Raw genomic sequence first — 15,566 nt, forward strand, 5'->3', positions numbered from 1 at the left:
TGTGAGCTGCTATTTTGGCAGCCACTGCCACAGCCCCCTCCGCCGCTCCCCCTTCCCCCCCAGGAGCCCATATAAGCCCAAGCTATTGTGTGGCCTCAGAGATTTGCTATTTTAAACCCTCTGGACTAAGATACACGAGTGCCCAAGGGGCTGACACAAGCCAGCCAGCTGTCACTTTCTAGGGCCGGGGACACTGATAAGGCAACGCTGCCACGAGTGGAGGACTGGGCCCTCCATCGCAGCCCCCGACCCAGGCTCGCTCAGACGCTGCACCGCATCCAAGATGTTTTAATGAGAAGGGAAGAGTCTCAGGCTGCTTTTATGCCCACACAACACATTTGTCTTGGGTTTTTGTCTTTTTTCCTCTTGCCGGAAGAAGGGAAATGAACTTTTCCCAGTCCCAGTCCAGGAGCAGGTGACTGGGAGCATCTTAGAAAGAGCAACTTTTATTAGAAAATAAAAAAAAAAGGCACAGAGAAAACCAAGTCCTTTCCAAAGCCCAAGAAGGAAGATCAGATCCAGGGGCAGCAGCAGAGTCCCACACCAAATTTGGACACCACAATGGTTGCTCAAGGCACAGCCCACTGAATGGCCCTGGCACAAGGATTTGAGTATCATTTTATGGGCTGCCCATGGCACCCTAAAGCCGGCCTCGAGAGAACACCCCACTTCCCTGCTGGGTGGGCTCAGCAGCCTGAGGAGTGCAGGACCAGGGGTCTGCATATCCATGGGCAAAGGGCTCAGGAGAAAGGGCGAGAAGGAAATGGGGTTTGCAGAAGAGGCCCAGCACAGGGCACTTCAGCTCCATGCAACCCCAAAAATAGGGCTGTGGCCAGCCCAACCTTGCCATATCACTAAGTGAAAGGGGTCGCTGCTTGTAGGGGCAAGGGACGGTAAGAGCAGGGTGGAGAAGGCCAAGTCTCTGTCTCTAGCTCAGCTGCATGCTGGAGGGAAGCACCAGGGCCATCAGGTCCACCCTTCCTCCATGAGGCATCTCCAAGCTACACTCCAAGCATGTGTGACTTTGCAAACACCGTTTGCCTTTGGTTGGGTCCCTCCAGCAGTGACAGCCTGGGAGAGGAGTGACATCTGCCTGCCCCACCTCACCCCGCATGAGCCAGGCAGCAGGGATGGATGTGGTCCATGGACGTACAGCTTGAAAGTCCCTTGGCCAGGCAGCTTCTTGCCCCAGTGACATCATCCAGCTGCAAGGAAGACATATAGGTTGATTCCCTTTGCAAGTGCAGTTATGGGGCACAGGCAGAGATTAGGAGCAAAACACCAAAATCTTGCGGGGAAATGAGGCAAGAGTCTGCCTTCAGCATTTGCAAGGAGCCTCCAGGCCTGGGCACTCCTGGACAGGCAGCGAGTGAGGACTGGGGATGCAGGGATAATCTTCCAGCCTTCTTCCTTCCCATCCCGCAAGCATAGGACCCCGGGGACCTGGGGTGCAGCCACACATGGCGCGGGGGACTCTCATAGCAGTGGGCTGCTGGACGGTTGGGTAGGGCTGGGCTTTGATCTTCAGAGAAAAACAGTTTTTCCCAAGTCATCTGATATGATTACAACTGGAAAAGAAAGTGAGAAACAGTGAGGCCGGGCCTGAGGCTGCAAAGCCCCCAAAGGCAGCTACTTTAACAAGGACCATACTTGTCCCAAACAGGGGAAGGGGCAGGCAGGCATCCTCTAAATCCCACCACATGCCACTTCCCTTCCTCTCCCAGACCAGACCCCTTCTCACTCTTACAGCTGCCTCCAGTTGTCCTCTCCTGCTGACTCCCCCAAGTCAAGGGGTCCTGGGTGTCCCACATCACCCCTCTGCTCCCCATAGCCTGGGTCTCCCACGCCTGCCCCGTGGGAGATGCACCAGCAGGCAGGTCCCGCCTCTGCCCCTAGCTCAGAGGTTGCACCAGCTTTCAGAGCAGCTCCATGTCTACCTTGGTGTCCCCAGGGGTGTCTCCAGGCTGCTTTACCCAGACATGACGGTTTGGCAGGCTGTTTATTTTCCTGATATCCTGCAAAGAGGAGAGTTGTAAGTGGCACAAGAAGGTTTTCCCCATGCATCATGTGCAGTGTTGCCTTGGTTTGACTTTAACCAAACCTTGACACATACATGCTCCAGGTAAAATCGTCCGGCTTTGAGATCCTGCACCTGGTAGACCCTCAAAACCAAGTGCAGCTCCAGCCCACAGAGATGGATGGCAGCAGGCATTATTATAGGAAAAACTGATAGAGGAGCTGCGAGCTTTACCTAAGAGTGACCCCAGGAGCAAACCCTTTCCTGGCAGACACAGAGCCAGCACAGCCTCCCGGTACAGGCACGTTTGGGCAGTGCAAATCTCTGCAGCTCAGCGCTGGGGGTGCCCGGGCTTGCCTGCCCGGGCTGCAGGGCTGGGCTGGAGCTGCTCTTCCTGGTCCTGTACCCAGGTGGCTGCAGGAGACTCTGCTACGAGCAGTGGCAAAACACCTTGTTGCTGTAAAAAAGTGATACCTCCCCAGGACTTGCTGAACCTCTCCTTTCCAAGTACAGTAAACTACCCTGAGACCAAAGGGTCTCCTGTCCATCTCCCTTGCATCCATGTCCCTGGAGCAGCCGCGGTGGCAAAGTGATGATGTCTGAGTCCCCTTAGCTGGGCACTTTGCCCCCACAGCTACAAGATGCCCTACTTTTGGGGTCTGGGATACACACAGGGATGCAGATCACTCCAGAACCCACATGCAGCAGGACCTCTCAGTGCACACACAGGTCTCCAAGCCCCGCAGAGCTCAGTGCCGAAGGACCAAGCATACAGCTCATCTTCCAGCGGCCTCCAGGTCAGAGCTCCAGTGTCCTCCAGACACTGGTAGAGATGGGATCATGCTGAGGTGATCTCTCTCATGGTGGCAGTGTCAGGTTCCCCTTTATGTCCCCTAGGACATGCACCCAGCTGGTGCCTGCACCCTCCTCACCCCACCAAGGGCTGGAGCAGCTGCCTCAGGCACTTTGGGATCAAGATCAGGGCACAGCAACAAGCAGAGCCCCACATCTCGCCGAGGTGGCCCTGCAGCACCCATACCTTTGACCCTGGCTAAGCTCCTCTCAAATCCTTTAATGGGTTCAGCCAAGGGTTCATCAACCCTTCAAGCCCCACCACCCCAGATGCAGGGACACATCCCACCAGGCTGCCTGGTCTCAGGGCTCTAGCCCGAGGTGTCAGCACAAGCTGGTACCTTGCTCTTTTCCTCCTTGGCAGGCTCCTGACCTTGGCTGATCCACAGATTAATGCGGGATGTCACTGATCCCGGGATCCTCAGGTTGTCCTGTGGCACAGAGAGGGACACCAGGGTTACAGCACTGCACGAACGTAACCCAAGACAGTCCCCAGGGCATGGGGAGACTGAGCAAACCTGCAACAGGCAGAGACCAGCCTACACCTTGGCCCCATCCCAGCTCCTCAAATACCAGTGCATCGGCAGGAACCCACACACCACCAGAGCACAGTTTCGGTGGCAGCCGGTGCCCGAGCCCAGCCCTGCCTGGCACCACTCAACAAGCACCGAACTCCCACCAAACTGCATCCGGGCAGCAGCCTGCCGGGCAGTGCATTGGTGTCCAAACAGGGGTGGATTTGTCCAAAAAGCTGCTGCCTGCCCTGGCACAGGGCCCCGCTGGAAAGTCCTCGCTCAGGCCAGCTCCTGCCCTTACCTTCCTGACAGCGAGCGGCTCAGCCTTGCTGGGAGCGCTTGCCTCGAAGAAGTTGCGCTTGCTGGCCACCCCCTCCGAGGACAGCAAGAGGCTCTTCTGAGTAGTCGGGGATGATTTCACTCCCTCTGAGCGCTGGGAGGAGAGAGGGCGTCAGCAGGGGCTGTGCTGCACCCCAAGTGGTAAAAGGCAAAGTCCCACTTCTGGCTCATGTCCCAAGCCTGTTGGGGTCTGCTGCCTCCCTGCCCATCACCAGCTCATGGGCTTGCCCCGCTGCTCCCCCCAGCAGGACTGTGCAACATCCCCATGACCCTCTCCAAGGGATATCCCCTCCCTGCTCCTAAAACCCTGAGGTTGATCCCTTTTTCTGCCTGCGACCATCTTCTTCATTAACCCCATTAGCACTGGTTGTTTGGTGCAGCTCAGTCCTTCTCTCCTTCCCCATTCAGCTCCAGGCTACACATCTCCCTCTTCCCACACATCCCTCCCATGCCAGTCCAGCTATGCCAAGGGTTTTTGGTACCTGCACGGCCAAGGTGTACTTTTCCAGCTTCTCCCCAATGGTGGTGCTGCTACCTGGGATCCTCAGACTCGTGCTGGTGAAGAAGAGGGGAGAGAGTTGAACACAGCCCCCTCAGGATCTCCTGGGACCCAGCAATGGTCCTAGGGGACTCCACTTGGCAGGAGAAGGCCCCGTCCAACACAGACACTTCTCCCACATCCATCTGCCAAGTGAACCAAGGCAGCTCATTCCCTGCTAGTGGCCAAGATCTCTGGGTCTCACCAGCTTACTAGGGCCACACTGTACATTGAAAAATAGCTCTGAGCTCCTCAGTTTACCCTGTCTTCACCACTGCCAGGTCTGAACTGCATCTTCACCGATATCAGTATGAGTTTGCCTACTTCATGCACAGGTGCAAGCCCAGGTGCCTGTAAAGCCCCGCTCCCCTGCCCTGCACTCAGAGGTGGGAGAGGGCATCCTATCGACTCCCTGCCTTCAGACCTGAGCCCTCGGTGCCTCAAGAGGTTTTAAGCCACCTGTCCAAACCTTGCCATGGAAATGTGGAGGATCACTTGATCTGGCCACCAAAGCCAGATCAGGTTGCTCATGGACCTGTATAGTGGGTTTTGATATCTCCAAGGATGGGACCTTTTTGTGGTGCTGCACCACTCGATACTTAACCACTCCTGTGCAGATACAAGCACTGATGAGAAACTACATCAACCAAGAGCAGGGGCTAGCTGGGGGGATCTTGTATAGATGCAAGCTGTACGTTGGACATTGTCCTGTCCTTTGCTAAGCATCGCTGCCTGGTCAGCCAGGCACCCCAGGGACCGATGTTCAGCAGACCTGTGCCAGGGCATTCACTAGCTGGTACCAGGTCTCATCACCTCCTCCTCCTCCCCTGGAAAACAAAGGATGACAATTCCTGCCCAGCAAGACCAAAGTAACATGAAGAGAGGTGCTGACCTCCTTGTGAGAGGGCTTTGGCTTTCTTCTTTCTGTTTTCTTGAGATCAACTGGAAGACACAAGGAGAGGAGATACTGCAGCCATCTTTGGTTATCGAAGATAAACATGAGAGAAACTGTCTCAGACTCATCTCCCCCATTTTCAAGCAAGCTCCATTTTCACCCACACCAGAGCTTATCTCATATCTCAAAGCTCTCCAGACTAAAGACGCTTTGTAGTGCTAACAGTTTTATTTCAAATAAAGCATCATGAAAGTCAATTAAGCCTACCCAGTCAGCCCTGAATCACAGCAGGGAGGATCTAAACAGCTCTTGGTTTTCCCAGCCTCTCCAAGCACTTTATTCCAGAGATCTTTTTCGGGGGGTTAGAATTAAGATATTCTCAGGGATGTAACAAGGGACAAGAGGAGGATGGATTTTATTTTTATCCTGTGTTCTCAGAGACTAGAAACGCCGGAGGGTGGATGGCCATTCCTGTGACTCTTTGGGAAATCTGAGGACAATGAGCTCCCTGTTTTCTCATCACTTCCCACAAGTTTCCATGCCAGCACAAAGCATATGAACATGGGCATGTTCATCATCACAGGCCTTCGGGCAGACAGGGAGAAGGAAAATGGAGGAAAGACTGAAGCAGAACCACAATTCCCAGATCAAGGGTGGATTTTGAACGCACTTTTGGGAACAGGCTCTGACAACATAACCTGGAGACCAAAGCAACCCTTCCCTGTCACCATCCTCCACTGCCTAAATGGGGGTCTTTCTCCCACTTGCTTTGGCTCTTACCCGAAAGGAGACAGTTCTTGGGCTGCTTCGTCTGATGGAGCTGCTGTAGGTGACATGAGTTGGAGAAGTATCTGACTTTTCTGCAGGTTCATCTTGGGTGGGAGACAGCTGTATTACCTCTTTTGAGGGATTCCTGGATGCTTGCTGAGAAAAAAGCAGACATCTGATGCATCCCTACAGAGTCTGCAGAGAAGGTTGAGGCACAGGGAACAGAGCAGCCGGGGTGGGAACCAGTTTGGAGGCAGGAGTTTGAGGTCAAAATCCTCCAAACCTTGGCTATCTTGCTTGGATATGCAAAGCCCCAAACTTCTGTTCAGTGAAACTGTGATGGCAATCAGCAGGGGCTTGCCAGAGAACATGATCAGAATAGTACATGCAAGGGAAGGAAAGGAGGTGATGGGACCCTGTCCACCACCTCTTGGTTTGCAGCTCTCAGAAAAACCTTCCCCAAAAGGCCACGGGTCCCATTACCCTCCTGGTACTTTTGGGCTCTCCCTCTTTCTGTTGTCTTCCCAGCACCCAGGACTTCACACCTCAAGAGTCGGTGCCTTGTCCATTCCTGCTCACCTGCTGGTCCAGAGATGAGGTCACCACCGAGGCTGTCTTCTCCTCCATGCTGCGGCTTCCCTGCCTGGTCAGGATCTTCACTTCACGGAGCCGGCAGCCCCCCAGCTCTGGCGGTGCCTGCTGCTGTGGCTCCCCCACCTCCTTCCTCTGCTCCCCCCAAGGTGTCCCCACACCTTGTCCCTCTTTGTCCTGGAGATGTCCCCTCACCACCACCTTTCTCTCTGAGGCTGGCTCCAGGTGCTGGTCTCCTCGTGGGTCCCCTCTGCCCTTGGCCGCATCCTGACCCTGCTCTCCAGCCTGGATGCTCTCCTGCCCTGTGCACGGCTGCATCCCTGCCTCCGCACAGCTCACTCCCACCCCTGGCTCCTGCTGCTCCTTCTCCTGCCTCAGCTTTTCAGAGACGGCCATCGAGGACCTTGTCCGTCTCCCTTCTTGCGTCTTCAGCACCTCTGAGAGCTTACGTTCTTCCTCATCCTCCAGAGACACCAGCTTCACCAGAGATTGAGGTCTAGAGACAGAGACAAAATGGGAGGCAAACCTCAGCACCCCGGGGCCAGAGGGCTGGCTTTTATGCTGCAGGTGAGGTTAACCCAGGTGAAAGGCTCTGGGGGGCATAAAAATCCCACCAATGTCTCTGGAGTCATCCCTGCAGACCAGGACTTGCAGCCACACTCATGCCCGTCACCCCAGCTAGGCTCTCCAAGGACAAGTTTGGATTAAAAGTCTTTTTTTCCTTTTTGTGACAGAGATTAAGCATTTCTGCAGCCTCATCCATCAAGCCCTGTGCCAAGGAGCTGTGGGTTCAGAGCAGTGTGCTGGGTCTGCTGCTGGATGAGACATGTGTCTGGCTTTTTGGTGGATTAGGAAAAAATACCACTATCTTTAAGTTTAAAGTGTTGGTTGTAGAACAATCTGCTATGGCAGGGTTCAGCCACAGTCCCAACACCTTCTGCAAAACAGTCATTTTCCCCTCCTTCCCACAGGCAAACATAGGCACCAGATTTGGGAAGAGGCAGACAGGACATTTGTCCAGGGCCACACAGACTGTATCTACACAGTCTCCAGGGCCTGGGAAGGATAGGGGGTAATATTTGCCCTTCTCCTGAATTGCAATCACCACACGGCTGGCCTGCACTAGCACCAGGGAAGGGGGACATGTCCTGTCTAGCTTGTTCATGTTAGCCATGTCCAACACCTATTCAACCCATATGCAACCCAGGCATCCTAACTCCATCATGTCTGCAGAGAGAAACACGTATAGAGCATGAGTCTCGCTGTGGACATAAGCCATTTAAATATTTGACATTTCCAGGATCAATTTAGAGAGTGGGTCAGGTTGTGTAAGGGCAGTCTGATTTCAGGACACCTCCAGATCCCAGCTCCCTGCAGCAAGGGACTTTGGGAGCACCACTGGAAAGCCCTTGGGTCACCTCCCGATTTTGGCATAGGGCATACATCACTGCAAGGTTCACAGGAACAGAAGGACAGCCAGCCAGGTGCTGCACGCTCAGCCCACCTTCCCTGCAGGGACAGGGTGCCTGTTCGCTCTTACCTGCTCAAGATGCCACTAGGGCATGGCCAGCACCTACCTGAGCTCAACCTCAGCACCGACCCTCACCCTGGCACACTGGCTCCCTCTGCCATGGGACATGTTGAGGCCCATGATTGAACCCACTAGAGATATACCCCTCTTCTACTCCTCCTGTGAAGCCCATCCTTCTGCCCAAGGGCCCATTGGACCCCTGCTCTTCCCACAGCTCAGCCCACTCTCATCCAGAAGAGAGTCCCACCAAGTGCAGCAGCTTTGGCTCAAGGTTGAGAAAAACAAGGCAGCAAGCTGCCAGCCATCAGCATCATGAGTAAGGCTGATGCTAGCAGGACTTCACACACCTGCTGGAAGCTGGACTGGTGTCTTTCACAGGGCTAGGAGGTTCTTCATCCATTGATGTGGAGGACAGCAGGCTCCGGTGCCTTCGCCGGCGCTCTCTTTGCTGCTCTTCTTCATCCTCAAGGGTCCTCTGCCTGGCCAGGCTGTTTGGGATGAAACATAACATCCTGGTGAGGCTGTGCCCTGCATGGGGAGCTTGCAGCCCTGATGTCAGACAAGAAAGGAGACCAAAATGCCCTCGGGCAGGGGATGAGGGGCTGACCGAGGTTGCCTTCCCCAGCTGCTGCATGGGGCTGGAGGAGAGGGATGCCAACGCGAGCCAGGTGTCGCAAAGCACTCCCGCTCCACCCAGCTGATGCAGGCATTTCCCAACACAAGCACTTGACTTTACAACTCCTAATTTCTTCTGTTGGAGGGAGCACTCATTTAAAAGGAATCCCTACATTAAGCAAACCTTCCCGGGCAAGGATATTTAACCTGTAACTCAGCAAGACCAGGACCCTAGAGTCACCACATAGAACTCAACCACATAAACTGGAAGGGTAACCACTAGTGGCAGAAGATATTAGCCCCAGAGCGGGTTTTGGCAATGACATTTTAATTTTTATTGAGCAAAAAGCCTCAGAGGCAAAAGCATCAGAGGCTGAAGGTACTGCTGACAAGCTCTGCCTGGAAGCAAGGGAAGACAGGAGCTCCTCTTACTCCCTGCATGTGGCTGGGCCTGGGAATTGTTTGTAATCATGGATTGTACCAAAAAGACAAGGTTTGTAATCATCTCTAAAGAGTCATCTTCAAAGATTTTATATTGCACAAGCCAAGTAAATATTTTTTTGGATAAAATGCCAACCTGAATAAATAGCCATTTGGACAACACCAGCTTTCCCTTCTTCTCTGTGCAAAACCTTTCTGCCGGTTCATGAACTGTGTTGGAAAATATTTTTACTGGCTGGATCGAGCTTTTCACAAGTGTCCATCTGCCTACAGCACTAGTCCTCGATCAGCTGCAAACACATGCAGGGGTTCCAGCAGAGCTCCCCACACCCCCAGCAGCCCGGTGGGGCAGAGCCCTCCCTGCACAGGATCTGTCCCATCGCACTGTCCCAGCTCTGGACCTGGCACCCCAGTTTCACCCAGACTCAGGGTTTACTTTGAATTTGACTTTTAAGAACGTGAAAGTCAGAGCAGGTCCGGGCCTGCGGTATCACTAACGTCGTTGCGGACACGGTGACTCTCAGCGTGGTTTACAAGTTACTGTGTAATGAAAGCTGGGTCATAAATTAAACCACATTACCCCCTGCAAATATTCGTGGCTTCTGTTCTTCCTGGTCAAGGGAGGCAGGGGAGCATGAAAGGGTCAGCAGAGCAGAACGGAGAGCAAAGGGGGGACAGGTCCTGGCTGAGAGCTCAGCACCTGCTTGGGGACAGGGTAATGTGTGCTGCCCTTTTCTCCTGCTGCCTCCATCCCCATCGCCCCCTGCTCCCCCGAGCAGCCTTCACACCTCAACAGCAATCGGACCCACTGCTGGGGGGCTCCAGGGCGGTCCCCAATGCTTGGCATCGGGAGAGACGGGGATAGAGAAAGCTGGGACCTGCCCCAGAGAGCCGTGAGCATCCCCAGCTGGCTCTCACCCCACCGGGGGACACCTCCCTGTTCAGCTCCTTGCAGCTGTACTCACCTCCAAGGGCCTGACCCTGTAAGTATTCGTACACAGCTTAGCTGCACTGGGAAGGCAGCACGGCTTTATTTGCACAGCATGGTGTGATCTCCTGGCGAGATGTGCTGCAGCAACCACTGCACACGCACGTTCCCACCTGGCAAGGTTAGCACATGTGTGGGGATGTATGCATGCAGGTGCCTCTGCTAAGCGCTCTTGTCCCTCAAGCAGTGACAGCGTGGAGTGCTAACGCCAGTTTAAAGCCACGTGAGAGCCAGTTACTTCTTTGTTTTTGCATGCACAGACTCCTTCGAAATGAAAATGAGATTTTTCCTGCCTTGAATTTGCTTGGCTCCTGCAGAGGCAGCACGTAACCTGGCATTATCAACATGCAGTTTCTCGTTATTTGTAATTAAGTAATCCACCCATTAGGCTATGGATTTGCTTTGCCAATCTTCCCATCCTCTTTTCAAAGACGGATTTATTTTTCACCGTGTTAGCTTTTTTAACCTCAAAGAAATGAATAAAAAAAGGTTGGCGAGTCTCCCCCTGCCTTGTCCTCTCCTGCCCTGTTTAATCATTAGTGCTGAGATATTTGACATTTATGCTGTTTCAGTGAATGCCGTCTCATCTAATGAGAGAGAAGAAACTGCCTTCCTGGGTTGTGAAACAACCTGCGTGCAGGACCCCGCTGGGCTTGCGTTCGGGCAGGTCCACGGCACAGAGGAGGTGGATCTGGATGGGGCTGGGATGCCCTCTGGATCCGTCCCAGCCGTGATGGAGGCAGGGTGTGAGCTGGCAGCCTCCGAGCACCAGGGTCTCTCTTCATTCCCATTTCTGGGCTGGCCATGGTGGGCGTCTTACCCAAAGTACTGGGGTTTGCGATTAAGTCTCAGAGACATCACATCCACTCAAACTAGGATTTCTGCTCCATTTTGTGGGAGAGCGCGGCTGTGTTTGAGTCACTGTCACCCTGTCTGCGTAGCCGAGGTCAGCGGTGCTTGCCCCGGGGTCTGCGGGAGGTCAGGAGCGATCCCCACACCACTCAGGCTTCGTGTGAGCCCCTGACTCACCCCGTGGTGCCCAGGAGCCTCACCTGCCCCGCTCCCATCAGAGACAAAATCACCTTTAGGAAAGACCGAGCGGGGCTGTGGGGATCATTCAGCGACTGCCGATGAATCAGCGCTTGCTCAGCGCTGGATGGGCAGAGGCTGCAACCTCTGCACGGCGGAGCCGGGACACACACCCAGGGGCTGTACAGATACGGGCGAGTGAAAAAACCCCACAGCCGGCTCTGGAGCAAGTCTGGAGGCACAGCCCAGCCAGCCAGACCCTACCCCAAAGAAAGGCAAACCAGACCAAAAATATATCCAAGATGGGGCAAGGATGCATTTCCAGAGCCATTTTCCTATGCAGCGCTCAGCTTCCCCAGACAGCAGAAACAAATCTGCCTCTGATCTTGCCCACGCACGAGAAACTCCAGCAGTGCCAAGCACTCTCCGGGGCTGGCACCACCTCTGCAAGCAACACCCCCCTAAGGCGGCTGTCCCCTCTCCCCATCTTCCCCAACACCCCTTGGCGGAGGCTCGTCGTGCCAGCAGCCCATGCTCACCCCCTCCCTCCCACCAGTGGAAAGAGTTAAGCATTAAACCACAGCACCTACCTGGAGAGATCAGACCAGTTTCTTCTGGTAAAAGACATTCCTGCTTTCCGTGAGTTTCAGAGAGCCCCCAAAACCTGTGCAGGCATCAAGGCCAAGGTGCTGCCGGACCCACGGGGATCTGCGCTGCCCGGAGACTCTGCTCCCCAAGGAGGGAGGAACTCCCTGCAAGGTTATTTCCCTGTGCACCTTTACCCTGCCTGCAACCCGTTTACCACCACGCTGCATCACATGGTTTCTTATCTACCTTGACAGAGGCAAGGCTGTAATTTGCCTACTAGCGGCGCCGTGCAAAAGACGCCCTGCCCAGGAGTGCCACGCAAAAGCAAATCACTCCTCGCTGCCTGCTGTGCCAGGGTTCAAGCAGAGACCCGCGCTCGGGGCTCGATCCATCCAGGTCTCCCAGGGTTTCGGAGACAACTCCCAGCAGAGAACCTGTTTTACCAGCCACTCTCCACCAGTCAACAACTCCTCCAACACCAGTGGAGGAGGTGAATTACCTTGGGCTGAGTGGGAGGAGGCTGGCTCCCAGGGATCCAAAACAGTCATTAAAACACCTCTGTCTGGGTGCAGTCCAGCCCTTTCCAAAGAGCATGGCAGGGTGCTCTGCCCCTTTCAGCCTTTTCTGGACATCTTGGATTGAGCCATCATGGCCTCCCTGTTGTTATGAGCTTTGCTGCAGTAGAGAGCACTCGCGAAGTCTCAGAGGAAGTGGCTGAAGCATGGGGGTGTCCAATTTTTGGGTGCTGAAGCCCTGTGCCAGAGGGGAGCTGTGTGCCCAGGCTCATCCCATGCATGGACCCAGTCCATCAAACCTATCGTCCCCCCTGGGCCGGTCCCGAGACCCCATTCCCCCACGCTCACATAGGGCAACACTGTCCTTCAATGGGCAGGTGTGAAGGCAACGGGGGGACTGTCTTATCGGGGTGACAAGGGCACCCAGACACAGCAGAGCTGGGTCCAAGCCTGGTTGTTACCTGGGGCCAGCCCCAGTGCACAGCATGGCCAGGACCCCAGTGCTCCCACTGCCGGGGGCAGCCGGACAGCTGTCACGGCAGATGCCTGCAGAAAAAGTCATTCAGGACCCCCTGAGTACAAATTCTGAGTCTCTGATCCTGGTGAGATCCATCTCTCCGCCAGCCCAAGGGAGTGGTTATAAGGCTGGGCCTGCCACGCATGCCTCCAGCCCACAGGGGTGTGCCCGGGACCTGAGCAACCAAAGGAACTATTTTAATCAAACGTTCCTGATTAAAATCTTATTTCTAAAAGATAACCCTGTCAAATGAGCTGTCCGCTCCAAGCAGGCCTCATTTTCTGGTTTTCTTTCTTCTTGCAGTAACCGGATGTCTTTCAAGTGTTTTCATATATACAGAAAATTCTGTGAGTTGTGGCATAAGGGAAAAAAAATTACTTAAATAACCTTGCAAGCGTCCTGCTAATTGCTGACAAACTATATATAGCAGTTCAGCATCAGCAAGCTACTATAAAGCAATAAACCTTTCTGATTAATGCACAGTGAGCACTTCACTTGCAAAACTCATTGCCAAAGGATATCACTGAAGCATAGGACTTAACAGGATTTTAAAAAGGATTAGACTGAACGTAGTGAAAGAACACCCCCAGCTAGGATCTACACGACAAAGGAATATAAAACCTCACAGTTTGTGATTCCTCTTATTATTAAGATGAAGAAATTCTAGACAGGCATTTAGTGGCTGGGGATTAGGCAGAGGACAAGCCTCGATGACACTCACCCCTCACACTCCCCCGGTCTTTATTTTCAGCTCAGAGACCTTTTGAGCTGAACATGGTTTCTTCTTTATTTAAGACCCCTCACTGGGTTTCTCCTCCATGGATTTGCCCAGTTTCCCTCAAACCCAGGAAAATTGTTAGTATAAAAAGCATCCTTCAGCAAGGAGTTCCCCAGGTCTATTCTCCACTGCTGGAAAAGCTCCCTCCTCTCCTTTAATTTGGATGAGGTCCCGCTGAGCTGTTTGGCACCACAAAGCATTGATCTGTCATGGTCTGAGATTTTTGCTGCCACGGAGCATTTAGCTCATGTTTTCCCTGATGTTCCTCATGTTTTTTCGTGTTCACCATAATCCCAAGCTATCATTCCCAAGTAGGCAACGGCCAGCCCAGAGCCCATCATTTTATATATGAAGTAACTTTGGATTTTTCCCTCTGTGTGTCACTTTATACTCTTCCAAACACCCCTTGCCATTTTATCCCCAAACCCCAAGTCCTGCAAGATCCTTCCAAACGACATCAGTCTTCATCTCTGCTATGCCAAGTATGCTAGAATTATCAGCAGAGTTTGTTATCTCACCATCGTTTCCTATCTGCTAATTGTTTATTTACCTCTGCTTGGACTTTCCCTCTTAGCCGTGGCTGACCTAAAGGTCTTTGCTTCTGGAAATCCCGGAAAACTCTTATCTACCAGGTTGCCCTTATCGACAAGCTCATTGATGCTTTCAGCAAATGTCAGTTGCTTTATGAGACCAGCCTTCCTTTACAAAAGCTATTTTGGCCACCCTGAGCTCATCACCGAAGTCCAGACCAAACTGCAGGTCCACAAAGCTGAAGCTGATGAAATTAGGCAGGGGCATGAGTCTGTGCAGGGAAGGGATGCTCAGGGGAACCAGTCTGACATTTATCCATATCCGCTCTATGCACCAGGCTGTCGTATCTGCTGTCCCAGATCTACAACCGGGAGAGAAAAGGGAGTTGTGCCAAGGGACTCTGCTGCATGCAGGCAAGGCTCTAGTGTAAAACCGCACTTCTCTCCGCGTACCCGCTTTGCTTTCCAGCCTCCTTCGCAGGAGGGCTCTGCCAGCAGACCTGCATCTGCCTGAGGAGCTCAGGGAGGCTAGATCTTCATCTGATGCAGATCAGCAGAAGACATCCATTTATACCCATTAAGGAGCTAGACCAGTATCAGCAGGGTTGGTTTTTTTTTTCCCTTGGGAACAGTGTCCTGTGTCTCATCCTGATGCAGAGCCTGTTTCTTTGGCTACAGGGCAGTGGAGAGCTTCCAGTTTCCACAACTGTGCTGTAATTAGGGCATTCCTCAACCTCACCCCAGGGCCCAGTGGTGAACCCTCCACCTCCACCCCTTTTGCCCGTGCCGGTCCCCCAGCATCGGCCACGGCTCGGCTCCTCCCTTGGCTCCGCAGGCTCATCTGTGCCGCACTGGCAGTGGTAGAGCAGAGTCAGCAGCATCGTCTGCCCAGGCTTCCCCACCGGGCTGGGGCAGGGGGCTCGATGGCCAGGAAAAGGGGTTTTTTCACCCTTGCTCAGCTGCCATCCCATCACTGCAGCGGTGCAACAGCTCACAAAGGTCCCACCAGCAAATGCTTTAAAAAGCTCCGCTCCCCGCCGCACATGGAGGTCTCCCTGCACCCCCGCGCTGGTGCTCTGCAGGCACTGGGATGGTCCAGGGCTGTCCTTCCCCAGCTACAGTTCCTTCAGCTTTTGGAAAGGTGCGTGCAATGCGCTAGAAACTGATAGCACAGAGGTACCTCTGCTGTGCAAAGGAAGCCAGAAGGTGTCTGAGATTGGTGTGTTTGCTCAGAAACCGAACAAAACCCTACCACAGACTTTTCTGTTTTCTGTAGGAAAGGAGTAACCGTTGTCCAAACTGCCTTACACCTAGCTAGCAGAGGGCTTTTTTTCATTTATAATTTAACTTTTTTTTTAAAAAAAGAAATAGTTTAAACAAATCTTGGTCCAAAAATGCCACCGTGGTGCCCCATGGATGCTATAGTGTCCTTCAGGTTCCCATTCTCTGCAGATTGGCCTCCTCAGTAGATGCCATCTCCTGTGATGCCCCAGGTCTAACGATGAGGAACCATGGACAT

At 53.5% G+C, this 15,566-nt stretch overlaps 1 protein-coding gene across 1 annotated transcript; it reads right to left on the reverse strand.

Moving 5' to 3' along the window:
- Nucleotides 1-1,916: 1,916 nt before the first annotated feature.
- LAD1 (ladinin 1) lies at nt 1,917-12,099 on the reverse strand. The gene is given in 12 exon segments (XM_072845046.1): nt 1,917-2,015; nt 3,211-3,300; nt 3,686-3,817; nt 4,206-4,278; nt 5,154-5,203; nt 5,937-6,080; nt 6,504-7,011; nt 8,394-8,534; nt 11,710-11,777; nt 11,780-11,832; nt 11,960-12,041; nt 12,043-12,099. Coding segments are annotated over 12 exon segments (1,497 nt in total).
- Between the last annotated feature and the right edge of the window lie 3,467 nt (nt 12,100-15,566).

The sequence above is a fragment of the Ciconia boyciana genome, chromosome 23 (assembly GCF_034638445.1).
Source record: "Ciconia boyciana chromosome 23, ASM3463844v1, whole genome shotgun sequence".
NCBI lineage: Eukaryota > Metazoa > Chordata > Aves > Ciconiiformes > Ciconiidae > Ciconia > Ciconia boyciana.